General features: G+C 40.0%; 1 protein-coding gene across 2 annotated transcripts; it reads left to right on the forward strand.

Annotated features, from left to right (window-relative positions):
- Window positions 1–927: 927 nt before the first annotated feature.
- NUDT4 (nudix hydrolase 4) lies at window positions 928–27993 on the forward strand. Of its 2 annotated transcripts, none has more exons than XM_030238117.2 (5): window positions 928–1122; window positions 14724–14834; window positions 20712–20756; window positions 23216–23303; window positions 24347–27993. In XM_030238117.2, exons 1-5 carry the CDS (start codon window positions 1024–1026, stop codon window positions 24547–24549), a joined length of 546 nt encoding a protein of 181 aa, XP_030093977.1. In that variant the 5' UTR covers window positions 928–1023; the 3' UTR covers window positions 24550–27993. The 2 variants fall into 2 exon arrangements, with proteins under 2 accessions (XP_030093977.1, XP_030093978.1); XM_030238118.2 differs by having other exon boundaries at window positions 937–1122; window positions 23219–23303.

Here is a 27993-nt window from a genome sequence, read left to right on the forward strand (position 1 = left end):
CGGGAAATTTTTACAATCACACCACTAAGGACACACTACCTGCGGTCTGCCAACACGGCTGAGGAACCTTTCACGCACGAGCACAGAAAGCATTGGTGACTGCTTGCAGTTGACAGCAAGTCGGGGGAATTGAAAGGAGTAGCATTTTCTTGTTTTGCTTTTGGAAGGGTTTGGTGAGCTGTTTGGGCCATTTTTATGACAACGGTCCGTTGATAATAGAACTATGGAGCTAGCAGACTTCTTCCTCGCCTACTGGCAGCATTAGGGAGGCCTTTTGTCTATCCTGAGCTCGCAAATAATATAATACAAACGAAACAAAACCGGCCTGAGCTGCCCGCACTCCAGCCTGCATAGAGAGTGCTTTCCAAAACCAAGTTATTTCCAAAGGGGGTTAACTTACAGTGCCAAAGCTACACTCTCGTTACGGCACTCGAGCCATGTGCATACCCCACGTACAGCGCAGGGAAAGCCGCCCCGCCTCACACACCTACGGCGGGCTCGGTGCCACGGCGGCTGCCGGCACACACCGCAGCCCTCCCGCAGCAGCGCCGGGCACCGGCCCAGCGGCCCTGGAGCGGCGCCCCCGCGGGGCCCGCCCGCTACCCCGGGCCCGCGCAGCGCCCACCCCGCGGCGCCGCTCGCGCCCGCCGTGACCGGTGCTTCGCTTCCCGCCCCCCGCGGCCCCGCCCCGCCCGGCGCCTGCGCGGAGCGGCGCGGCGGGCGCAGGAATGCGCGTTACGGTTAAATAGTGGGGGCGCAGGGGCGGCCGCCGCGGGCGGGCGGTGGCGGCTCGGGGCGCCGGGAGAGCCTCCATGGCGCGGCGCAGCTCCCAGGGCGGCGGCACCAGCGGCAGAGGCGGCGCGGCGCTGTTGTGACAGCGGCTGGGACTGGCCTTCCTCCAGCCCCGCTCCCGAGCGGGGGCCCCGCGCCGGTGTCCCAGGGGCGCGGCGGCGGCGCTCACAGAGAGGAGCCGTGGCGGCGGCGGCGGCGGCGGCCGGGGGCAGCCCGCGTGTCACCGCCTCTATGATGAAATTCAAGCCGAACCAGACGCGGACGTACGACCGGGAGGGCTACAAGAAGCGGGCGGCGTGCCTGTGCTTTCGCAGCGAGCGGGAGGACGAGGTGAGCCCGCCGAGCACGTGGGTTGGGGGGCGCCGGGCCCGGCCCGGCCGAGGTTCCCGTTCCACCGCCGCCGCCGCATCCCTTTGTCTGGCCGCGGGGCGCGGGCGCCTCCCGAGGGACGCCCCGAGCGTGCACGGCCGTGCCGGGGCTCCCGCCACCCCGGGATCCGGCAGGAGCCGCACGGCGGGGCTGCGCGGGTTCCGGCCTGCCGGGACCGGTTGCTGGCGGGCGGCCCCCGGCCATGCCGGTCCGAGCGGGGCCGGGGGCGGGGCGGGAGCGCCTCTCGCCCACCATCTTGGGGCGGCGGGGTGCGCGCCCACGTGCGCGGCGCCGCCTTTGTGCGCGGCCCCGGCGCCCCTCGGCGGGGAGAGGGAGAGCAGCGAGGGGGGAGACTGAGCTCTCAGGGCGGGGCGGGATGGGCCAGGACACCGGCTGGAACTCCCGGCTTATCTTCTGTGTGCCCGTGACACGCGGAAAACCGGTTAATGTATAATGGCGCGTGGAGGGCAGGGCTGGTGTGTCATCCTAAAGGCGAACCTCCTGCCCCGCTCGGGTGCGATAAAAAAAAGCCTGTGCTTGGAACACCTGGTTTTCCCACGGAGAGAGTAAAATGGGGCTTAGAAATATTTTTGTGAACGAGCTCGGGAGAGCTGTTACTGCGGCTCTGGTTGTAGCGGGTAGCGCTCCGCCGGAATTTTATGTTGCAGCAGAGTCGGGAGGTGGCAACAAAGTTGTCCCGTGTTCCGAGCCAAGGTCAATGGCACTGCCCGTTATCTGGGAGCTCGGCTGATGGTTTCATTGCACAATGCCTTTTTAGATGGTCTCGGGCTGCAAGCGTATCCTTTTGCGATTCCTGTTTTCATTTTCTTGTTTAGTAGCCACGAATTAATTATAAAGGTTAGGGTTTGGAGGCTTTTCCTGCCTTTATCTATAGGCTGGAAGATGCTGGTGCCCTTCCCAAGCTGTCAGTACAGCGAATGTCTTCCTTAAACAGCTATTAAGTAAGTATAATGCAGTGGGAAGAGGCCTGATCTCAAAATACAGGCACTGGGTTTAAGCAAAAAAAAAAAAATTTCCTTTGTGGTATAAATATAGCCTTGGGACCATGCTGATGAGTTTTTACTAGTGTGAGGGAGAACAGCACACAGCAGGAGTCTTCCAGGGTTTCGTTGTGGGTTACAGCTTTTCTTTGGTGTCTGACACTCCAACATACTTCACCATTTATGTGACTTTAATATTAATTTTTGGATGCTACTCCAGACTTATTTGGAGTTTGCCCACTTAAGCCACTGTCAGAGCTTTTTGCACCAATTGAAGTTGGAAATTCATGGTTAGGGTCACCTTTGTCAGTGATTTCCGTTCATTCTTCATTTCCTGATACAACTTCATGTCATTCTCTTTCAGTCTTGCATCCAATGATATCGCTGGCTGCTTCAGAATGTTGTTTGTGTATAATGACATCCTCTGAGGCTAAGCATGATAGTAGCAGCTTGGCTGGGGTGTGTAAGAAGAATGGGTACTGACCATTATTGCACTGCAGTTCTTTGTGTGTTCTGGATGGAGTACTTGTATTGCTGGCATGAGGCCGGGCCTTGGCATCCTGCAGATAGACATACTTGAGCATGAAGTGAATGGGAGAACATCAGATCAGATTTAGGACACAGACTGTGTGTGTGGAAACAGTTAAAATTGCTTTCTGACAAGTTATTTCCAGGAAAGCAGTGCCAACAGCTTGAACTTGCTTAGGAGCTGTTTCCCAAGTGCCTGCTTCCTTTGTGTCAGTACAGAATCTATTCCTTAGAAGTTTGATGCCTGACTGCTGTTTGTGGTTAACTTCCATCACCAGCCACGTTCCCCAAACTGGGTGTTTGAGGCTTGCTTCTGTCTTCTTGAACACTGTTGTCCAGGTAGTTTCTGTGTTGGTCCATTCCATGCAAATGTCTTCAGTGTTTCTTTTCTAAGTCTCTAGAGATTGCACCATCAATTTTTAGCCAAGCTACATCTCCAGGGTGTTTAGGTGTAGGGTAACTTCTGGAGGAAAGGGACACAAGGGTTTTACCTCTGGCTGGAGAAGAAGGGAACAGGAGACACCTGCAGAAGTTATTGGGAGGTGGTGGTGGTGGAGGGGAACTACAGGATATAATAGTTTTCATAGTTATTTTGATTTACAGGAGAAGCAAAAGGTTGCTTGACTTTGGAGTTGAGAAAATAGAACCAACAACTGAAAACAATTTTTAGCAATACATTTCTTTTTAGGAATCTTAAAAGCAAGAAATCCAAAGCTCAACTTTTTTATTTTTTTTTTTCTGGAGATACTGTCTGCAACACTAAATTTGTCCTATTTTTCATCTGATTAGGTTCTATCTGGAGGAATGAGTATCTGTAGCAATCTTGTGATACAAATCTTAAAATTAACCTTTCTTTCTACTTCCATTCTGACTGTCCAAAAGGCTTGTCCCTAGCCAGCTATAGCTGAGCTGAAGCTTTTTTTCTCCTTTCTTGCACTTAGGAATGACTGCTCTGTACAGACATGTCAGAAAACTTTCTTAGCATTTTCTATGAACTTTAGGTTCTAAATTGTCTTCTCTTAAAAACAATTTCCCTTTTGGTCATCATAGTAGCTCTTACATCTCCTTCCATTTGGCAAATGTACTTTTTAATGTGGATGACACTTGTGGTTGCTTTAGAGGGGATCATGCTGTGCTGTGTGAAAGGTTACTAACACTTCTCTAGCTATACCAGAAAAAATGTTGTAATAGAACCCATCTCTACCATGACTGTAAAGCTGTTGTGTAGTCATCCTGTGTTTTCTGGTGATATCTAAGTCTCTTACTTGTTGCCACCTCATGAACTCTAAACTTGTACCAGAAATGCACAGCAGTGTTCTCATCTGAAGGTGATCCTTCTTCTGCAACTTCATGTGATGTCCCGTGTTGATATCATGACTTCTGGATGCTGCCTCTTGATTAAAGACTTAGGCATGTTCAGTAACAACTTTTTGTGCCCATTGACAAAAATTGGGCAAGTCATTAAGACATTTAATATCTCTACTCTTCATCTAGCAAAATCTGCTTGTTATGGCTTCCTGGTCGATTTCTTATCCATACTGTGGTTCTTCTGCTGCCTGTGCAGCCTCGCTGATGTTGATGTTACAGCTGAGTTTTATGCCCAGTCAAGTAACATGTCAATGGAAAAAGACTAGTCAAACCCATCCCTTACACTTCATTATACATATTTTTAATTTATTATTATTATTATTATTATTATTATTATTATTATTATTATTATTACACAACTATTTACATTGAGTTTCAGTTTGCTTCTTTATTTCTCAATTTGAAACATAGGTGTGTTGTAGAATACTGCTGAGGCAAAATTCAGCCTAGTGGTTCCTGCATGCAGTTTGAAATGTAGACACCAAACTCCCAACTTCCCAGCTCCAGCCCTCTGTCCAGTTAGACTTACTGCTGGACTTGCCACTCCTTGCTGCCAGGCTTAAAATTGTTGAGTCAGTTCCCTTGAGTGTTACAGGCTGCAAACTGGGCTTCCCTACAGTCCTGCAACCTGTCAAAAGCTGCTGCTTTGAGAGCTGATATTGCAGCTGAAAACCTGTACCCGGGATGACTGATGGTTGTTCAGCTGCACTGCTGTGAAAATCCGTGTTTCTTCATCTTCTGGTGCCTCCACACAGAACAATTTAGTGCTATGCGGTCCATTTTGGTTTAGATTTTGTTTCCTTCATGCTGTCACAGTGTATGATTTAAGAAGAAAAATCCTTTAAAAAGGAGGAAACCCAAATGCCCAAGTGCCCAGTAGCTTTGGGGTTTTTTGGGTGTTAAAGGTGGAGGTCTCTTAGACTACTGTCATTAAAGCATTGCGCATTTTGGTGTTACTGCTGTCACCTGGGCTGAAGAGAGAGCAAGATGGCTGGATATGAACTGAAGTGCTGGTTCCTTTTGTTCTGTAAGGAAATAAACCAGTAATTGCTGGGACTGTCTGCCCTTTGAAAGAAAAAACATCCTGGAAATGAAACAGGAGAAATCCCATAAAAAAAAAAAAGAAACCAGGCTGTGTGGGCCTGCAGTGCGTGGGGGGTGCAGCCTTTCTGCTTTGAACAAACAAGAAGCTGGTAGGTGTGTGCAAAAAGCTGATGGCATTCAGCAGGCAGGGATGGGCTGGCAGATTGGGCTGGGAGGAAATGCAAGTTTCTCTTGAGCAACTAGGAGGGGATGGCAGCTTTAGAATAAGCCTGCAGGAGAGCCCTCTTGATGGCTTCCACAGGTTGGAATTGTTTATAGGTTCAGTGTTCTGCAAACAGTAGTTTTAGATAAAAACCCTCCTGTCTTAGGGTCTGCACAGAAGGTATGCAAGGGGAGTCTTACTTTTCAAGGCAGAGAACGAGGCATGCCTTTAAAGCAGCAGGAGCAAATAGTAATAAACATAATTTTTGTAGCAATTTGAGTAACTGAAATAATTTTAAAATGTAATTTAATTTTTTTTCCATCAACTACATCTTATACAAATAAGCGAGGAGTTATTTTTAAGTATCTTGAATATAAACTTTGAGTGCATTCTAATTACTTTGGCATCTGTAACAGTGCTTTATGTAATCAAATATGGTACTGAAAGCCCTAGTTTAGTGTTCAGTCAGCAGTTGCTAGTGGCAGACCTAAAATAATTTCACATGCAAAAAAAGTCTTCGAGCTTTTCAATTTTTAATTTTGCATTTGTTGTTCACCCTTGTATATGAGATGAAAACAGATGGGAAGGGTTTTGGTTGGTTTTTTTTTAAATATTGAGACAGTAGTGAGGAGAAATGTATTGTTACACACCTACAGGAAATGTAGATTTTTTTTTTTATTTTCCCCTCTGTAGCAGGCATACACTTGCATGTCAACTATTTATCTTGGGTTTGGGTTAAAAATTATAAGCTCCTAGTGTTATAGCTCCTTTTTGGTCTGATTTAATGACTTTATTTATTTGCTTGTAGAATGTCAAGATAGATTAAGCATGGGTTTCTTATATCTTGTCATTGTTTAATCATTTTAAAAATTAGTGTTCCTTAGTTTTGTACAGATGTTGCTTTATATTAGCAATGGTTTTATTAAAGAAAAAAACATAATGTTATTTTTATGTGCATTGGTCTAAATGGTCTGAAAGCCAGAAGGACCTTTTGTTATGCAACCTGATCCATAAAACCAGGGCCCAGAAGTATCAATCACCTGGCTACCCTGGCAAAATGGAGTCTTCGAGGAATTATTGTAAATAAACTTGCTGAGTCACGAAAGATATTCCATGCTTGACATGGAATTTTTCATTTGGCTTCTTTATCCTTCAGTGTAGAGCTCTCAGGTGTCAGCACACAAATAATGTGTGCTTTTCAAATAAGATGCCTATGGCATCTTATTTAAGGCTGGCATGGTCTCCATTGTGGTGTGGGTTACCTATCTTGCATTATGATGGTCTGATAGAATATAGACATATTTTAAATGACAGAGAATACATATTTCACTATGGACTTCAAGCACACTTTTATTTCCTCTGTTTCATGTCCCTGCCCTGCTAATGGACAGGAAGAATAGTTAACATAGGATGATTGCTGCCTTAGCTTTTCCTCAGCATTTTCTTGACACTTGGATGTCATCAGCCAGGTTGGATGAACAATCTGGTTTAGTGGAAGGTGTTCCTGCCTGTGTCGGGGGGCTGGGACCACCAGATGATCTTTAAAGATCCCTTCCACTCCAGACCATTCTATGAATCTATGATCTGCATGCTGTAGAAAAGGGTATAGATTGAAAAATCAAGACCTATAAAGAGCTTCCAAAATTATTTGTCTACAGAGGCAGTGTTTGCTTATACTGTATCCTTGCAGGCTCATATGGGGTTAAAGCTTGTGTTAATGTTAAGAAAAATTGAATGTGAGATTGCTGTGGTGAGATTTATGTTAGGTAACCAACTCTGGATACAAGACACCGGTGTTTATTATGTCCACAGAAAAGCAGCTTTCTGCAGGCATGGCATATGCACCTTGTTTTCATGCTGGAATATTTTTTCACAAATTCCAACTACTTGCCAGCAGTGGAAGCCTGCAGGTTTAGTGAGGCTGTGGGAATTCAACTGTCCACTATGGCAGAAATCTTCAGTCTTCACTCATAAGTCTTCAGTTACTAATATCAGTCAACGATGAGGGGTTTTTTTTATTATTTTGAAACCTCAATTATTTTTTTCCTGTACCTATGGTATTACATGTCTATGCCATATGGATATCTTCAATGGAGTTGATGGTTGCTTGAAGAGGGCTGGGCTGAGGGGAGAAGGAAACATGGCTGTACTTGTATAGCATCAGGCCAAAATGTCTTGTAACAGAGCACTTTTTACCCCATTTTGAAGATGCTGCCTTTCTGAGCTATTTATGTTAAGATACTTGAAAAAAAAATCCTTTTAGCTTACTTGCACCATCCTAAGTTTACTTAGGATTTAAACTGGTGGCAAAGTTTCTATTTGAATTGCTTCAGTCAACTCAGTGGGGCTCAAAACTTCCAAGTTACTGTGAAATAGCATAGTGGCAGACTTCTTCAGAAATACATGGATATCATAGCTAAATATATATATAGATAGATAGATGCCTATAGACACACACATAAATGCATTCTTATCTCTAGCTAGAGTTTGTAGACATGTTTTTTTAAACATCTTTTGTAGATATGTGAGTTCACAGACCATAGGTTGATGTGTATTTTTTCCAGTCTTGTTTGTAGAACTCTTGAAAAGCTTGCTTCAATTCCGTGGCTTTTTGACTTAGTGCTTAAGCACTTCAGTGAAACCAGTGCTACAAATGTAAATACTTTAAAACAAATTTTTGTCTTCAAAGATAGAAAAGGTTAAAAGGTAACTGGTACTTGTCAAGAAATAACCTTGTCAAATCTTTACCTGCAGCTGAACCACTCTCAAAGACTTGGAGCTCTTGTTTCTGACAAGCGCTTGGAAGCTGATCCCTTAGTCAAACAGATTATGTTGCTGAGTAACCAGTAAAGCCCAGTTCCCCTGCTCGAGACTAGGACGTCTTTTTCATTAAAAAGAAATGGGCAGCAATATTAATTTAGCTCTTCCCCTGCTACCTGAAATTGTGGTTTCTCCCTTGGTCTGCATTAGCAAGCATGAGGGAGGAAGGTTGTTATGTATAGTGGATTGGGGAACTGGCCCAGTGTGAGAAGTAAAACTCATGCTCAGTAAAAAGGAAAACTTTTTTATAGACGTTTGTGGGAAGGTTCTTATTTGTTTGCAGGTTTGGTTTTTTTTCAAGATTTCCTTTTGTCGTATGTCTGGTTGCAAGATCTGCACCGTTCATCACACTGTGAGACCTGTCACATCGGTTTTTCCAAAGCATGCTAAAGCTTAGGGGGAGATCAAATGCTGCAGGTGACTCGAGTCACTTTATGTGAGGAAATGTGTTCATGCCACAGTAGTAAACTGCTGTTCTATTCCTGATATCAACACTTTAGCCAAAGAACAAAATTAAGTATGTTAAATAGCCAGAGGAAGACACTAAAATTCTGTGTCACTATTACATATTAGCCAAATATTTGAATTTAATATGAAATAAAATTTGTAAAATATTACAGCTGTAATTGCAAGTCAAAAGTAAAACTTCTGAAAAAAAGCTGACATGTCTCTCCTTTTTGCCATATAGCCTTAAATTAGAAGATCTGAAAGGAAAAATAGCTTCTAGATCTAATTCTGAAGTATTATATAATTACACCCATATTTCTTTACCATTCATCTTCAGAATGGGGGAAAGTAGCACTGACTGATATCCAGGTGCTGTGTTGCTGCTTTGAAAAGTGATATTCAAATAAAGTTGGGAGGACATTTCAGACTTTATTATATTGTGTAGACAGAACCCAGATTTTTGAGATGGATTCAAGATTTGTGCTCAAATTAATGAGCATTAGGATTGATGTGCTGCTAGTTAGCCATTCCTCTGCTGTTGTGCTAGCTCCTGTTCAGTGAGGCTAAATCATCTTTTATAACCTGTCATAGCTGGGGACTGCTTTTCAGTCTATGGCCTTTAAAGTACTTTACTAGAGGCTCTTAAAATTGCTACAGGCTCATTTGAAATTGGGAGGCTGCAGTGGTGCCTTTTTGCCCCAGTTTGTGCAGCACTGCCCCATGGATAGCTGTGTCCTGGTGGGTGTTGTGTGTGCAGGCTGGACAAAGCTTTCTTGGGGTATCTACTTTTCATCCAGATCAGCTTCCTAAACTCATTATCCCTGTGTTAGGGGGAAAGTAAAGGTGTTGCAGTCTTGACTTTAATTAGCTCTTAAAATGCTGTCCAGTCTGATCCTGTGGTTTTGTTATTACTTTACAATAACTTCATGCATCTTATTTCTCCATGTTTAAAAAATAAAGTAATTTTGAAAATTATTGCGGTAATAAATGAGGACTATAAGCAGTCTCTCTCCTGAGAATCTTTTCAGGAAGGCAGATGTTCCTTACGAAATGCTGCCTGTTAGTATTGCCATGGCAAGGTTTAAAGCTGCATTTTTCCAACCTCATTGCCAAAAGGCAATGGAATTCTAGGACAAGGATACCATATTAACCCACAGGGGAACTGCAAAACTGTTTCAGAACTACTAAAATGAGGCAGTGATTCTTAAAATAGAAAAAAAATTGTTAGATAAAGGAAATCTCTTAACTACAGTAGCAGGTTGACATATGCTCTCTGAGATGTGTTGCTTTTGCCTAAAACTTTATACAGTTAATGCTGCAAATATGATCCAGTGTTTGTAAGAGATGTTTTTCCTTGCTTCAATAGTGTTCCTGTATTGCAGCAAATTTGTTCCCTAGTGTTTTTAAGGAAGCTCCTGAGGTGAAAACAATTGGAAGTTGAAAATGTTAGGGAATAATAAAGCACTTTTCTTCCCTGAGCATCTGATTATGGCTGGTTTTAAACAAATCACAGGGCTTGACTGACCCTTTTGGCTGTATTAGGATTAAGACACATTTCTGGTGTGTAACTTTAGCAGACCAACCATGTAGGCTGAGTTTCCATACTGAGTGTGTTAAATTATATTACATTAACTCCATCAGAGTGGGTCCTGTCTTTTTTCTCAAAGTAGGCTTGGATGTTTTATCCTCTTAATGTTTCTGATACCTATGAAAATATGCAGTACATCTAACAGCATTTGACAGTGTTTTGTACCTTTTAATGTCTTACTGATCTCTTCTATGCTCTGACCAGTTTAAATCTCCTGAAATGATTCGTGTGTACTTGCCTTTGTAGAGTTTGGGAGCTGAATCCTTTTGTCTTCCACACCCCTGTCTTCTGAGCAGTACACCTGGGCAGTGTGGTGTTCTTTGCAGCTGAGTCACAAATGCTCAGCAGGCTTTTGGGAGTGAGGGGTTGATTCCTTTTTCTCTTGGACATTGTTCCTTTTAACTGCCAGCTTTGCTATACAGAAGGGCAGACTTGGCTCTCTCCATCAGGTAATTCAGACATCAAGCTGGACAGCTACTGGAGTAGTGGGAGCCATGAAAATGGGGTGTGCAGTGGGAAAGACAGACTAGATGGGATTAGGCTGGGAATAGAGAATTTAAAGACATCTGATGACAAATAATTATTGTAAAATTGGAATGGCATATTTTCAGCTTCAAGTTGGGGATCTCTTTGTTTTGAAGTCTAAAGAATCCAGCTGAGGTTTGCTGGGGTTTGCTCTAGCTAATTTAAACTTTATCTTTGCGTTTTTTATGTAAATTGGTTTTTAATAGAATTATTTTGGGAAGGTATCATATCCTTCACTTAAAGATAGAAAACAATCATATAAGCTTAAACCATTTTTTAAATGTGCTTAATATGAAAAAAAAACCAAACCAAGATTAATAGCTTGTGGTTATAATTTGTATTACTCTGAGCTGTTGGCATTTTGGTTTTCTGGAATACAGGGCTACTGTTTCATCAGTGGTTTTGACTTGAGAATGCTAAAGAGGCCAAAACTTCAGCATCTTTAGAAATTTTTAGTTGTTTGTCTGCAAGCTTAGCATTTATAGTGACCAAGTCCCATGATGCCACCTGCCCTGTAGTAACCTTTTTGGTTAACCATATTATGGTTATATGTATTGATAGGTGCTTATTACAAGCAGGCTGACTAGCAGTTTCTCCTCCTCACCACACTCAAAGGTCATTTCTATTCCTGGACTTGGAAGTGAGGTGAAACTTGGCTGGTAACACTTAATGGAAGAATTTTTCCTTTGTTTCCTCTTAGCTGAACTTTGCAGCTTTACTTCTTCACTTGGCAGCATTACAGTGTCTTTACCTTAGTCTTTGGAGTAAGATAAGCTCAGCTGTGTAACTAGACCAGCAGATTGCATTGCAATACTCTGTGCCTTTTTTGAACAAGAGTTATCAACAGTTAGTCTTAGAGACATGGGAAAGGCAGTGACCACTAGCAAGTAAATGCAACTCAAATCTTAGTCCTTTTTTAGCATCTGGGGGTACAGGACACAGACTTCTTTGCATAGGAAGTTTTTTGTTGTTGTTGTTGTTTTTTGGTTTTTGTTTTTTTTTTTTTTTTTCCTGAGCCTAATGGGGTTTTGGTGTAAAATTTGGTGTGCATAAACCAGAAAAAATACAGGTGTGTGAGATTCTGTAGTCTTTTCTTTTCCAGTAGACTATTGTAATCTCCTTGACCATGAGCCTCCTCAGAAAAGACTGGATTGTCCAGGCAACCTAGTTCATATTTCTCCTAGTTTGATTATCTTCTGTTAAGGGAAGGTGAATTGCTGCATTTTTGCTGCTGATTTTTGCACCTATCTTGGCATGTGAGTGTAGTGTCAACCAATCACAGCTTTTTGGTGTCTTCATAGTTAAATCACATTTTTATTTACAGCCTCATCATTAAGTACTGGGGGATGTATCTTCTGGCCACTTACAGAAGGAAATACCTCAAAACTACATGGAATGAAAAACAACATACAAAAAAAAAACCCCAAAAACATGGAAGACCTTACTGAAAAAGTCTGTGGAATGCTTTTCAGCCTTACCACACAATCCTACAACTGCTAGCTATCAGGTGTTGCTGTTTGTGGAATCTGATTAACACCAAGTACGTTTTTGATAGCATTACCCCAGGAGGGATGCCTCATGCCCTAGTGGCTTCATGCATTAATGGGTAAAAAAAAATTGTGCATCTGAGGATCTCAGGGATATAGCTTAGTGTGATCCCTTGGATTCAGACTGTAAAAGCAGTGGGATCACAGGAAAATAAAGCATAGAGGGAAAGATGTTTGAGAAAATGCTTCAGTTCCAGGTTTAGAGGTTTGGTTGGTTGTTAAAATGCATTCTCAGGCTGTAACACTTGGGAGTTTATTGTACTTGTAGCTGTAAAGCCTATCTACAAGAGTTGATGTATTTTAATGTTGATTACTTGCTAGATGTATTTGTTTTTGCTTTTTAAAAGGCTAATTTAAAGCTAATAGATGTACAAGCCCAGCTTAATAGTCTATTGATCAGATTAGTAGTAGTCAACTACTAAATATAAAGGCGTAAAAATCCTGGTTTTACACTACACTGCCAGAATGAGCAACCTGATTTATCCCATAGTAGTAATTAAGAGTTTTATGTTTAGCCTTAACTAAGCAATGAATGCTGATTTTAAAATTGTTTTACCAAGCTGGGAATGATTTAATGATAATCATCCTTTTGTTTATTATTGTTGCTAGTTTTCACATGACTGGACTGAGTGGTAGTTTCATCAGCAGAAAATTATCTTTACTGCTTATATCTGGAACTCAGAAGTGAGTTCATAACTTGATTTTTACAACTGTTTTTTAAGCACTGCTTGAAGTGGTTCTTTGTAGTGATATACGTGCTCCACCTAAGTGTTCAAAAATATTTTCTAAAATTACTTTTAGTAGAGATGTGTACGCACTGTGAATCTTTTGTTAATGTCAAAGGATCCTAGGAAACCAAAGCCTTTGGCTGTAAAAATCAAGTGGAGATGCATTTGTGCCTAACCTTATTGCTTTTGCCCAATGTTCATAGGTTTTTAGATAGCTGAGTAAAATACTTGAGCTGACTGAAAACATGAACTTTTAGATCAGATGCTAAGAATGCATTCTGTACTGCAGAATGAATACAGCAGAGACAAACGACGTCTGCTGTATTCCTTAGCATAGGAAAAAACTTTTGGGGAAATTAGTCCTACCCTAAAGGATTCTCCACTGTACTAATCTTGACTGCACCTAAGATAAACCTTGCAAGACAGAATTTGTCAGATAAGGCTCTTCCAGGTGCACCTCAGTATGCACACATATCATTGCATTCACAAAGTGTGCAGTCATCTGAATTACACTCCCAGTTCCTGTAGGTGAACCTACAGCCTATTTCCATGGGTGCCAAAGGGCCATAGTATAAGTGGTAATCATCTCCCTGTTACTGTCATCAGAGTCATTTTCCTATTTAAGCCAACAGGGGTTAGTTTGAAGTCCATAAAGGTGAGGGCTGGGACGGTCACTTCAGTTGTCTGGCACCAGTTAAAACTGTAACCTTTAGACTTGAGGTTCCTGTTCTAGTCTTTTAATTGCTTTTCAAGATTTGAGCATTGACTCTGCCCTTTTGCTCCCCACAGTTGTCCTCTGACTTCAGGGTAGGGTTTATGGAAGAAATTCTTAGAATTGGAAGTCTCTTACTACACAGATGACTGAGTATGTCTTGGTAACTGGGATGTGTCTCAAATATAAGTTAAACTGCTTATCTCCAAGTGGTCCTGAATCAAAGTCTTATCTTCATAAACTTCTACTGCAAAATTACTCCAAATACAAGGTATCGCAGTTTGTTGGACAGGTAGCTAACATCTTCTCTGCTCTGAATATTATGAAGTGGGGTCCTATAGACAGGAGGTTTTAAATTGGTGTGTATCCTGACAGAACCGGGTTAGACTCAAATTAAGTTAAATTAAAGCATCTTGGGAAAAAAAGTTAAATTCAGAAATCAAATTCAATGTGTTGTGATTTTTCCTCTTACATAAATGTTTAAAAGAAACCAATTGGACGTGGGCCAATGAAGTACTCTTGCTGTATTTCAGTTATGCAATAAAGTGAGCATGTCATGCTAACACAACACTTTAGTAACGAAAAAGAAGCTTGTTTCTGTCTAAAAATTAGAAATATTTTCAAAGTCTGTTTTTAGCCAGAAGATGCCATTCTAGAAGAATTAGTTTAACTTCTCTGTGATTAAAATGTCTTAATTTTCACACTTTGCCATCTATATGATTTGAAGACTTAGTTCTGGAAAATATTATTAGCTTTTTTGTTGTTTTAGCTTCACTCTTATGCACTTTATTCTGTATTTTCCATGTTGTGTCTAAGCCAATGAAAGCATTTGTACAAAGAGAGCAAAATGACATTGTCTTGACTTAGTTACCATCCAATCTGTTCTATAAAACTGTTTTCTCTTTTTCCAACTCCTGCTTGCCCATTATGTTTTGTTTCTGAAGTCTGTAATCCGTCTGGCTAGGTGAATAAGTGCATTGCTGGAAAACCAGACAGTAGTGAGATTCCTGACTTGTGAGCTGTATTTAACAGTCACTTGCAATTCTTTCTAGGTGCTGTTGGTAAGCAGTAGCCGTTACCCAGATCAGTGGATTGTCCCAGGTGGAGGAATGGAACCAGAAGAAGAGCCAGGGGGAGCAGCCGTGAGAGAGGTGTATGAAGAGGTAACAAAAACGAAACAAAGCAAAAAATCCAGCTGATCTTTGCTGCTATTGTCCTCAGATGGGAACCAAGAAGGAAGAGGGAACTGCCTCCTTTATGCAGTACTTGACTGAGACCTTTGTGGTTATGAAATTCAAAGAACTGCATTTCTGTGTGTTAGAACTGGGCTATAGTGTGGTGAGATGAACTAATCGACTTAGCTTCTTGTTTCATTCCATAGCTAAATTTCTGACTGCCTTTATAAACAAGTACTGGAAGTAAAACTGTGACTTTATGCCAAATGACATGTTATAGTAGTGTAACATTTCTGTGTTTGTGAAGAAAATGTTTGACTCGCAGCTCTTTTAGACAGAGTGAAGGTAAAGTAACCTTAAACGTGTAGCTGCAGAAGAACAAGAAATCACCAGACCTTTGAGGACATTTCCAACTAAACAGATTAGAAACAGATCTATCTGAGCATTTGAGAATTCATACATTTATGGCTGCTGATCTATAAAGAAAGCACTATGGTTATAGTCTGCCTTTCCATCTCTGCCCCCATGACTAGGCAAAACAGCTTTAAGTCATGATGAATTCATGCAGTTTCCCTATACTACAACACTTAAATTTCAAATTCAGAATTCTGGGGTTTCATTTGCTGTTTATTTTTCCTAGGAAAACTGTAAAAAATATTAAGTGTTTCTTTAATATCTAAAAGTCATGTCTAAACCAAATAAAACTGCAAGAAAAATCAAAATGTCAGACTTTTAAATAGAAGATTTTTCATAAATTGTATGTATTCTGATAGGTGAGTGTACTGCAAGATTTCTACTAGACTTAACCAGTTTTCTCATTCCATTTTGCTATTCCCAAAACACACTAATATTGTTGCTGATTAGTATTTGTCATGATTTTTTCTATTAGCTATGCTATTTGGTGGTTTATCTTGCTTACCCTTAAGACTGGTTCTGTTGTGATGTTGAGGCTTAGGAACTTGATGTAGATGTGACTTGCACCAAACAGTGCCTGCAATTCAGTGTCAAAATGAGACCTTGTGTGAGCTGTGATTCAGTGACCCTTCTCCCATTTTCCTTGGGGAACAGACTGGTTCACTATTGGCTCTCAGCAGCCTTCCTGCAGCAAGGTTCAGGCATGAATAAACCTCACTGAACCAAAGGTGTTTGTTCCAGACTGTGCTCAGTTTTGCTGGAGGAGCTCATTTTTACCCACACAAGACATACTCAGCCACAGGGTACAGTCCATTGGAAAGGAGCAAAGAGTTTGGATTCTAGCAATGAGTCAGCAAAGATTTAGGCTGCCAAGCAGTAGTAACACCTCTAGGGAGTCTTGACTTCCCATTGTTACAAGTTCATGAGTAGGATTAAAAAGCCCAGTCCTCTGCTCAGTGTTCTTAGGAATGCTGGTGATTTTAATTGCTGATCTGACTTCGGGTATGGTCCAAGGTGAAGGATAGTAAAGTCTCATCTCCATGTTAAATTAGAGCTCAATAAACCGTAATCATATCTTTGGGATTTTTTCTTTGGTGGTGAAGAATGGATGATCTTGAAGGGACCATGCTTTCTGTGGTGCTTTGGAGTACAATATAAAGTTCCAGCCATGTTCAGCTTTGAGCTGTGCTTGCAAATGCATGAAGAGTTTTCACAGTCCAGGGGCTTTAATAAGCAAAAATAATTTGGTTACACTTGTTCTACTCCCTCAGAATTCCTGGGGTATGATAGTTTGTATAGCTGATCAGACTTAAGAGCTCATACCTTAAAGTAAAATATTCTTCAGCTACTGGCTAAGTCTTTTATGCTTCCATGAGATTGCCAAGTGCCATTTTTAAAGAAAAAATAATGGTATTTAGAGGTTTGAGCCATGGAAGTTCTTACTGACCTTTCTACAGGTGGATGTCCTTTCTATTTTTATACTAAGGTCAATGTCACCTGGCAGGCTGGTTACAGTACAGTGAACTGTGAAGAGTTTTGTGAATGAATAAACTTCAAAGAAAGCACAGTGGTGCTGGTTTGAAATGTGTTTCTTCAGTATTGGGTCATGCACAAACTAAGCATGACTCAGTATTTCTATTAATTTATTAAAATGGATAAATTCCTAGTGGGAGTTTATAACAGCTTTCCTTAATGGTAGAAGTGTTGATAGCCCACTGGCTTTAACGATCCTCACTTCAACACCAACAGAAGTGTATTTAGAATGTTTTACCACTCAAAGATCTCTGTAATCAAATGTACATGCATGGCAGTTGTTTCATAGTTTGCCTGTGTACATGACTCCAGGGATTTTTTACCTCTTCAATTCTGTTTGTGTTAGGGATAATGATTTTTGCCTCTGCTTAATATTCAGTGTTTAATTTAAGGTTGTCTGACATTTCACAGGTTACTGGAAATTGACAGTTACCTTAATTATTTAGATGAAATAAATTTTTACAAACCTCCAAGTAGAATACCAAAATGAAGTTACATAATAAAGCAATCCCAGAAAGGTACTGAACCTCGTCTAAATGAGGAGCTACTCCATTAATGAATTTGGAACTTTGTCTTTAATTGCATAGCATGAAAAATTAAAATAAGTTGTCTGCAAATGCACTGTTCAAAGAAAAATGACACAAATGAGTGCCAAGCCAGTGATGCCCAGCCTTGTAAATTGAGATGTTCTGTGACCTGTGAGCCACTCCCTTTTCTGGCTCCATCTCATAAAAAAGAGACTCTTGCTTTGTTTGTCTTAGGAGTGTATTGAAAGGCCTAGGAGAAAATATTCCCTCAGCCCTGTGTGGATATAGTTTCTGAGAAGAAGGTGATCCTGAAGATTAATTTGCTGCAACTGTGAAGATGGCACTAATATCATCTAAGAATTCTCACAGGAAATAGAGGAATTAGCTCCAAGGAGCATCTAATATTTGAAAAATGACTGGGTGCTACAGACTAGAACTAGTTAGACACTGCAGAAATAAAGAACACTCTCAGCTGAAAGATTGGGGCAGATGTAGTCAAGCATTTTGTTTTATAAAAGTATGCAAAAATGGGGCAGGAGTAGTCTTGCCACCATCCCTTCAGGAGCGTAGCCAATAAAATGGCTACAATACTATCCTACCAATGCCAGAGTTAAAAATAACTCAAATCTTTCAGATCTTAAGCAACTTTCTGCCCTGGTAGCTGTTAGCTTAGCAATTGAACTGCAGCGTGACTCTGGCTCCATCTACAGGGGACAGGCGAGTGCGACGCTCCTCTGAGACTGCAGTACCTCTCCAGCTCAGCAGCAATGACCTCGGGGCCACACTGATTATGGCATGAAGTGGAACATTTTCTCTCTTGTGGCTGGATTTAGACTAATGCTAAAATATATGCTTAAGATTCAGATCTGAGGTCCTATTTGCAGAGTACTCAGACTTCCTTAGAGAATTGTTCTGGGGAAGTATAGCACTTAATTCAACAGCTTGTCTGTCAGAAGAAAGCTGTGGTTTTTCAGGCTTTTCTCCCAAAGTTTAGATGGCCTTACACGCTTATAGAAGCCTATAGGATTCTGATTTCTTGAAGAACCATACTTGACAGCCATGAGGGCATAAAAGCCAAAAGAATAAGTATGTTTTTGAGAGGCAACATGGTTCAAAGTCTAGAATTCAACCACTGCATTGAATTAGAAGCTTACCATTGGGGAAGGGGGAACTGCTTTTGATGTTCTGAGGATAAAGCTGAAGTACTTCTTGGTCCTCTAGCACTTAAATTCTGACACATTTTGAAGCACATTACGAAAAGAACTTGAAGGAAATATTCCTGTTAGTAAAAGCACTTAAAATAAGATCATTGTCAAATTCAAGGTTCTTTTTTAACTCTGAAGATTATTCAGTTGACTATTATTTTCAGGAAAAAAATCACAAGCGTTTGTATTACTACCTTTTTGCACTTTTGAGTGTAGAGATTTTCAAAATACACTGCTGTCTGCAGGCATGATGCTACATTTTGGAAACCTGTCTATTTGAGTAGAGAGTAATTAGACATCAGTTATAATAATCACATTTACATAGCAACATCTGGTTGCACAAATGCTTCACTTCAAGCTTTGGGGAGTTTTAAATGTGATCTAATGGAGTGCTTCTGATAGTTTCATTCAGAACTACACAGCTAAGTGTATTTGCCTAAACCACTGATTTGCTTGGAGGGAGAAAAGAGAAAGTGTTCATAAGTAAATTCCACTTAGAGTAACATTAATAAATTCACATTGTGACTATGGGATACCAATGAGTTGACAAAACTTTTCTATGAGAGCTATTCAGGATCAGTAAACGCAGCTGGTCATGGTGCTCGTGCCATGTGTTATAAGTATTAATTGTCAGACTCTCACTTGAAGTGATACTGTAATGCTGAGGAAATTAGGCCTGATCAGTAAAAATCATTTCTTCAGCATGCTGCTTTTCACAAATAAGTGCTTTTTCATTACCCAGTACAAAGCACAAGCAATCTTTAGTGCCTGTTGTGGCATACCTTACTCTTTCAGCCCAAAATAAGGGCCTGTCGCTTTCCTAATTAATGCACTGCTTCTTTCCTAATTAATGTACTGCTTAATCACTTATCTATCGGGTCCACTTGTGTATTTTGGCTTTATGAGCTCTAACAGGTATCCTGGCCATCACAGCAGACAAACAGAATATTGTATGTAGTTTTGCATTAACTTTTGTTCTAGCACTTGCTCTAGATAAGCAGAATGCCTTGATAATTTTGCAGAAGCTGTGATCAGGCTTCCTTCATAAAAATGGCTTAATAAATAACACCAGCCATCTGCTTTCCTTAAAAAGACAGTCACAGAAAACACTCACTTGTAAGACTTTGATTAGACTTATTGCTAAAGCCTGTCAGAGTTACTCATTAAAATGTAATGAAAATCCATATGGTCCTTTATATAAAGACATAAGACATCAATAACTCTCTTTGGCTAAGGCTGGAAGCAAAGACTGAAAACTAGAAAATGTCATCTTAGCACTAAGAAGCCCTATTTTAAATATTGGTTATATAACAAGACAAAACCAAGGTAAATATTGTCTGCCAGTAGGCAACATATGCCTTTATGTGTCAGTCATATGGACTGAGTTTTGTTTAGAACTAATGGATGATTGTAAGCTGTGTCCCTTGGACATGATATATTACTTTTGGAAAAACAAACCTTAGAGTCTTAGTAGAAAGTAATGACCACCTTATCTGAATTGATAAAAATCACAAAGCAAAGGCTGATACAGGGATAATTTTAAAATACTGGAGTGAAAGTCTGAATTGAAAGACCTTTGTAATCATACTGGCTAGAAAAAGAGTTCAAAACTGCAGAGAATTGTGGATGTAATTTTGGGGCTTACATGACAAAAGCTACTTTGATATGAAAACCAGCACACATGAAGTCATTATGCTGCAAGATCCATGCAACAACCTACAGCCTAATTTATTACTGTATTTTTAAAACTTGTACTTAAATTTCTGTGTAAAATAGCACTGGAGTTCCAATGATTGCTTCTTTAGATTAATTCTAACATTACTTGAAATTCTCTCGTCCTTTCTCCTTTCCTGGATTATTTCAGTCTTGGGTATGATTTATCTATTTAATAACAAACAGTGCACTAAAAATGTGACAAGTAATACAGTATTTTGGTCTGGATGGAAACCTTGGAAGATTCATGGATTCTTTGATCCACTCATTAGGACAAGCTTTTGTACTCTAAGAGTCCAAAACCAGAATCTCCAAAATTAGTGCAGCACTATCTAATTAAAACTGAAGTTAAAATTCTTACTTAAATAACCATAATAAGGAGGAGTATGCTAATGTAGGATGATGGTACAGATGCTTTACATTTTTTTTTAATTATTACCAAATGCTAACACTATTTCCTGTTTGTTTTGTAGGCTGGAGTAAAGGGAAAGCTAGGCAGACTACTTGGAATATTTGAGGTGAGCTATTTTCTTTGCAATATTTGGTTTGTGAAAACTGATAAGCTGCAACATCAGTCTTAAGTTCATAAATATTACCTACCTATAATTTTGCAGTGTTGCTGGATCTGCTGCATGAGACAAGATTTTAGGGGTTATGTGATCTGTGAAGATTTGACTAGGCAGAGTTCAAAGCACTTATAGCAGTTTCACAGAATATCCTCAGTTGGAAGGGACCCCCCAAAGATCACAGAGTCCAGCTTTTTAGTGAATGTCTGCTACAGGGATCAAACCCCATTGCCATGGTGTTATCCTGCCCCAGGCTCTCACCAGCTGATCTAATCTCAGGTCATTTTAGACCTTTAGTGGAAAGATTAAATTAGTATTTGGACAATACCTAGATGTAGGAAAAAAATAAAAAAAATCCCTCAAAACAAAACCATTCATAGAGTAGGGATTCCTGAACCATTACACCAGTCTTTTTTGAGGCACTCCTTTGACTTTTCCTCCTGGTTAGATTTTGCTGAAGTAATTTGTCAGCTCTCACACATATAAATTGATGAGTCTGGATACGAATTCTGGATATGATTTATGGCTTTATTCACTAAAAAAAGACCAAGGCTTTGGACAACAGATAGATAAATCCAACCTTTAGCAAACGATGTAGCTCAGAACATCTATTTGATGGTATAAACATCAGACTCTGAACTATCAACAGTGCAAGGACACTTGCACTGCTAGCTAGAACTCCATTTTAGTCCTGCTCAGGTTCTAGACAAGAGCAGATTGTAGTTTTAATAGTCTTCAGCTCCTGATACATCCAGTGTTATTATGTTGTGCTTTAAGTCCCTTAGTCTCAGTGAGGTACAAATCTTCACCCAGTTTTTATAGGCAGTGTATTCCTGACAGGGATTTCCTGTGTGAAGTATTACTTAATCATGTGTCCCAGTGTGTGAAGTATGGAAGCCATGACACAATTAGAGGAACTCCTGAAGCTTTGTAGTTAGTACTACTCACATTTTTCTGGTATGTTTTGGATTTGAGTTAAACTGGATGGTCTCACACATTAAAAGCTTGGCTGTGTTTTAACTCTGCTGCTCAGTCTACAAAAGTATTCTCCATTTCCCAGCTCAGACCAAAAAACCCAGGATAACCTATCATGTTGTTGGCTTAAGACAGGGGCTACAAAGCATGATGATTCTTTGGTAGTTCAGGTATATGTTCTTCTGAAGCCATTTAAAATTGTCACTTTTCTAGGTGACTTCTAACTTTAAATCAAGGCCCTACTTTAATTTCTCAACAGGCCCCCACAAACTGTTGTTAGTACCATTGAGGGGGCCACACCTTGTGACCTGGGAATACAACTAAGAGAAGATGGAAATAAATGCTGCTGCTGAATCCTCTTATTCTAGAACTACAGCCAGAAAGGATATGTGTTATAAATATATGTATCTCATTTAATGGTGATACTGACAAAGAACTCCTGGAGAATTGTTATTTCCTGGTAAAGCACAGCAGTTCAAAACTATATGAAGCTTGTAGTGAAATAAAGTTAAGTGGGAAAGGTTATTTGACACAAGAATACAGCCATCTGTTAGGGAAGCTAGGCCATAAGATCTCTTGGTTCTTAATATAGTTGTAATTGTAGATGGTCCTGGTTTTATTAGGAGCTCAGCTCTTCTCCAAGGGGAAAGATGGTCTTACTGGTCAGGTAGCACCTCAGACACTGCCACTGGCCTGCTTTGGAGTAGCAGGGAGTAATGTCTCTGCCAACCTCCCATGGACTGGCTGCAGCACAGGGGCCTTGCCCTGAGCAGATAGCTCTGTCAGACTCTGTGTTAACCTGCCCTGTGCAAAACACTTGCCTTTGAAACACGTGCCGAGTGCTGCCATCATGGCAAACCTGCTGAATCAGCAGATGGCAATGATTTCTGCATTTGGTATGACTGCAAGCATAGGCTATTTAATTTGCCTCACTCACAGAGTGAAGCTTTACAGCCAGCATTGTGTAGATGACATGATGCAGTGGTTCCATCTTGAAAAGTGTTTGGGTTTTTTTAAATGCCCTTTTATCCAAGAAATGCGTTGTGGAAACACTTTTAGCAAATGTGGAGTACTGTGGTGATTTACAGCATATGTAAAAGATAAGTACTAATAATTATTTAGGGCAGTACTCGTGGATAATGCTAGTATTTAGCTGGATGACACTTTGGTCAGAAGTGTCAATCTTCAAAATTGTTTGTATTGTCTTTGGTTTAGTTCAGTTTTCTTAGTCTAGTAAAAGAGAATAGCTGTTTCAAATAAAACTTTTGTTTTCCCATCATTTTGGGTCTCATCGGTACAAATGTTTGTTTAGTAAAAATGAAAGCCAGGCTTGCTGGCAACTATCCTTCAGAGGTAAATAATTTCTAATCTTGTAGTTGTGGTAAGTCTGTAAGTTATTTAGATGAGAATTTCAACTTGTGCTTCTAATATTCAAGCAGAACCAGGATCGGAAGCATAGGACGTACGTTTATGTTCTTACTGTGACGGAAATACTGGAAGACTGGGAGGATTCAGTTAATATAGGTAAATTAATTCCCTGTCATTATGTGCTACACTTAAAAATATTTTGGGCAAACTCTTTTCATTTTTCTGAAGTAATTTGTGTAATTCAGGGGGAATACTGATTCTGTTCTAGAAAAAGTCAAGGGATGCTGTTCTTGCACACTTTAATACAAACATTACTAGGATTGCTTCCAACATAGTGTTACTCTTATTCTTAGAATACTCTAATTATTGTAACAGTGTGACATAGTAAATATTGTAATTTTTAAAGGCCAAATACTATAGTGTCAAATTGTTTTTTCCATAAAAAGTAGAATGCTTTACTGTCTGATACTCTAGGGTGTTTTTGAAAGTGTCCTTGATCTTAAATAAGTGGTTTATGTATATTCAAGCACAGTACTTGTAATGCTGTAAAACCAAATGAAAAATGGCATTTATTCAATTTTTAACAAGATGATCATTGACCTTGCTGCCTAGAAGTATTTTCAGAGACTTTGAATTTTCAAGGACCAACTTAAAAAAGATGGTCTTAAATGATCTTATTAAAGTCTTGAAACTTACATAAACATGTCTGATACAAGGTAGACTATTTTTTAAAACTTACGCTAACTTGAGTAACTCCACATATGGATGCATATGGAGACTTTGAGTATGGAACATGGCTTGTGAAATCAGACCAAGCCATTCTCACGCATGCATGTTCAGTCTAAAGATTGGTTTTCTGCTAGGCACAACAATGTAGGATGGCAGTATCAAATAATTTAAATAACATCACACTTTCCTCTAATGACCAGATGTGGCTTTTGGAGCATTAAAGAGTCATGAGCTTCTGTCCAGTATCTGCTTCAAGAGAGTTACCTGAAAGGCTTTATTATGAATTGCATTTCAGTAAGCTTGAGTGAATCTCTTGCGTTAATCAGTTCTTTCAAGGTCTTTTTGTTCATTCTTTTGCCTGACAACTTCAACTTCCAAAGAACTGAGAAGAAGTTAATAACTAGATAGCAACCAGTAATGCTGTTAACATTTTACAATTCTTTTCTTTCTTGTGGATTCTACTCATTCAGGAAGGAAAAGAGAATGGTTTAAAGTAGAAGATGCAATCAAGGTCCTTCAGTGTCACAAGCCTGTTCATGCAGAATACTTGGAAAAACTGAAACTGAGCTGTTCACCCACTAATGGAAACTCTGTGGTTCCCCCTCTTCCAGATAATAACTCCATATATGTCACTTCTGCACAGACTTCTGGGTTGCCCTCTACTGTGAGATAAACATTCGGATTACCTTTTTATTCGTGTCATCACAACAGGAGACATCTGTGATCACATGTAGGCATCTGTATAACTGTCAGTTCTAAGTGAAATATGTGAATGTGTCATAATGTCAAATTTATTTGAACATGTTTTTCTTTTAACAATGTAAAGTAGTATTTCAGCAAACCAAAGCCATATAGCAATTTTTTTAAGATGCCTTAATAGGCCATTAAAAAAACCAGACTTGACATATAAATTTATAAATTTGCATATCTGCTAAAATAAAATATGCATCTCAGTGGTGTTCAGCTTATTTAAAACTTGTGAGTTTTAGTCAGTAGTTAAAGCTTGAGCAAATAGTCTTATACTAAACTCTTATTTGGTATCCACAGATGAAGTGCTAAGACCTTAAGCTGGCAGTATTTGGGTAAATGGATGTGTTGAAGGCAGAGGTGCACAAGGGTGATTACAATAAAGCACTAAACCATATTCAGCCTGTCAAGAGCAAAGGATACCAACACTAAGCACTGCTTGCCTCAATTATCCAAAAGGTTGCCTTGTCCTATGCAATCTTCATGTAACATAAAAGTAGGGCAAGAACAAGAACTTTGTCTTGCAGCTACCAAAACTATCCTCTAGACTGTAGTTTCATCACTTGGTCAGCTGGTGAACTGTCAGAAGATTTGTGTGAAAAACATTGTAGATCTTTCTTCCCCCCTTTTTTTTTTCTTTTCCCCTTTTAACCTTGATGTGTGTTTTGTTCATGGTGTGATTACACTGCAGGCTCCAAAAACTTCTTTCTTCAATTAGAAACATCTCATGTAGTGTTCCTGCAGTGTGTTGCAATTTCAAAATGTTTGGAGCAAAGTGAGACTTAACCAGGGACACCCCTAGGCTGCAGAGGTGTCTGTTAGCAAGCATGTGTTGGGTGCCTTGCCCTGCAGGAGCCAGGAGTGCTGCCTCCAGTGCTTGGGACAGGAGTGCTGACAGCTACTACACCAGGAAAGAAATAATACTCCTTTGTCCTATTAAAAGGAGAGCTGAACCCCCCAGTTTTAAGTTAATTCTTAAATCCTTCAGTTCTACTGTTTGAACATCAATTACTTTAGCTTCTTCAAATAAATGCTGGCCTCTTGGTAAAAATATAGTTGGAATAAATGAGGTACAGCTGACAACCTCCCTGTTCTAATTATTTCTCCTGCTTTTCATCCAAGAAGATGAAAACTAAATCCACTGTTGGTCTTAATGTTTTTACCATAGGATTACTCTCTCTGTATGTGTGTGTGTGCATGGTTTCTTCTACAAGAACACAATCTAATTCACATGAACATCCTACTTCTGAATTTTTTCTAGGATTTAAACCCAACTGTACCTCCTTTATATCCAGCCAAAACAGGTCGAGGTAGACCACTACCTCACACATGAAGTTTATTCTGGTAAAGCTCATTCTCTTGTACAACATTTGAACCTTTGTAAATAGTCCAACTAGTAAATAGTGAGTGTAAAATGGAAAATAAATGTAATTTAAACCTTTTGTTACTCAATACACAAATGGTTAACTTCTACTTTTTTAACACAAATTGTGTAAAATGCTGCTATGAATTTTTTTGTGCTGTTACACTTTTTTAGGGAAAAAAATGTTGTTGCCACAAGTTACTCCTAGAAAAACAATCTTGTGCCATATGTAAATGCAGTGAAACTAGGGAGATGATAGATGATCTGATCTCTTAATGCTGCTCTCTTTGAAGAGGCATAAATACTACTGACAAGAGGCATGAGCCACAAAGCTGGACTGCTGAAACAGTGGGTGGGACACTGCTTTCCAGCCCTCTTAGCTCCTAGTCCAGGTCACTTCCAGAACTGGAAAGAACACACAAGTGTTCAGGTGCACCTACACGTGGAGGTATTGGCAACAGCTTGTCCATCCTTTCAGCCATGAAGTGGGAGGCCAGGGAAGGAGCATTGCAATTTCAGTAGTGCACACATGGGAATCCCTATTTACACTGAACCTGTTCCAGACTGGCACACCATTTGCTCAGCTCACTACTTTCAACTGTTCTGCCAGGTGAAACAGGAGAAGGAGGGGTTGAGCATAATGAATGTCTAATCCTTATTAACATCTTACTCATGGTGTGGAAGGGTACCTCTGGCTCCAAAGCTGCCTTTAAAAGAATGAATCATTTAGCTCCCTTTTTTGATCACTTTAATGCTCACTTTTTTTGTTCAGTAGCTATTTTAACACTTTAAATTGAGCAAACTTGTATAGGTTTTCTTGTAACAAGATTAGATCAAATCCAGGAAAGCTAAAACAGAATCCAGAGTTTGAGTTTTTATTAATTTAAAAAAACGCTCTGTCTCCATTTCAGATTCTTGGAATGAAATCAATCCAAGCTTGTATGAGATTTAGTGGTAATGCATGATCTTATTTTGTAACTGTTGAATTATGTATTTGATAATAATGTAAAATGTACAGTATTGCTGTTGCTAACAAACTCAGAGTTGATTGCCTATAAATATTTTTGGTCACACACATTTGAGCTGTTCAGTAGTGCCAGACAGATTTTTTTTAAACAGCATTTGTTGTACAAATCTCTTCAGTCTCTATGCAACCTTCAGAATGAAGTTCTATTGCTTTGACTTCTACTCCCTTTCAAAGAGAAATGTTTTGTGAATTGCAGATGTAAACTGAAGACATTTCAGTTTTGCTACAGGGAACAACTGCAGTAAAGGGACAGCAGTATGACTTCAGTACTAATGAAATCTGACATCAACTCCAGCAGAAAGAGTTGTAAAAATGGGAATAGGAAGGCAACAATTTTTCTACTACCAATCAATTTAAATGTTAGAAACATTTTGTTTTTACATGAATCTCTAGTTTGATAGGCCAAACCTATTTCAAACAAAGCAAATTTGGGATTTTTCTCATGCCAAAAATTCTGTACAATGTATCCAGTTTGGTTCTCCAGAGGCAAAAGGGAAGAGACAGGTTGTCATCTGCAATTGTTGGAGTCTGCTTTGTACTGCTGCTTTTCCTGGCTGATAGGTTTTGAGATTCTCATGAGCTACATTATGGTGGTATCAAAGAAAAAGAGCCTTAAAGTTTAAAATCTCATGGAGCCAGAATTAAGCAAAATGGATGTGCTTTTAAACACAAATCCTGAGGTATTGCAGAGAGGCTGTTCAAGTGAAAAACCTTATTTTGGTGCTTACTGCACCCCTGGCTTAGCCTAGCATTGTTCTGTTAACAATGTGCTGTGAAAAGAAACATGAGGGGCAGACACTTGGTTTACTTACCAGCATGGTTTGTGAAGTGAAATCTGAAAGGAAGGGGGGGGGTGGGAAGGGAATTAAGTTGTACACATTTTGACCTGCTTGCATGGATTTTCTTTAAAGATTGATGTAAGAATTTTGACTTTTTATATTTGAGAAATACCAGAATAAAATCTAAATTAGTCCTGTGGA

The sequence above is a fragment of the Serinus canaria genome, chromosome 1A (assembly GCF_022539315.1).
Source record: "Serinus canaria isolate serCan28SL12 chromosome 1A, serCan2020, whole genome shotgun sequence".
In the NCBI taxonomy this organism is placed as follows: domain Eukaryota; kingdom Metazoa; phylum Chordata; class Aves; order Passeriformes; family Fringillidae; genus Serinus; species Serinus canaria.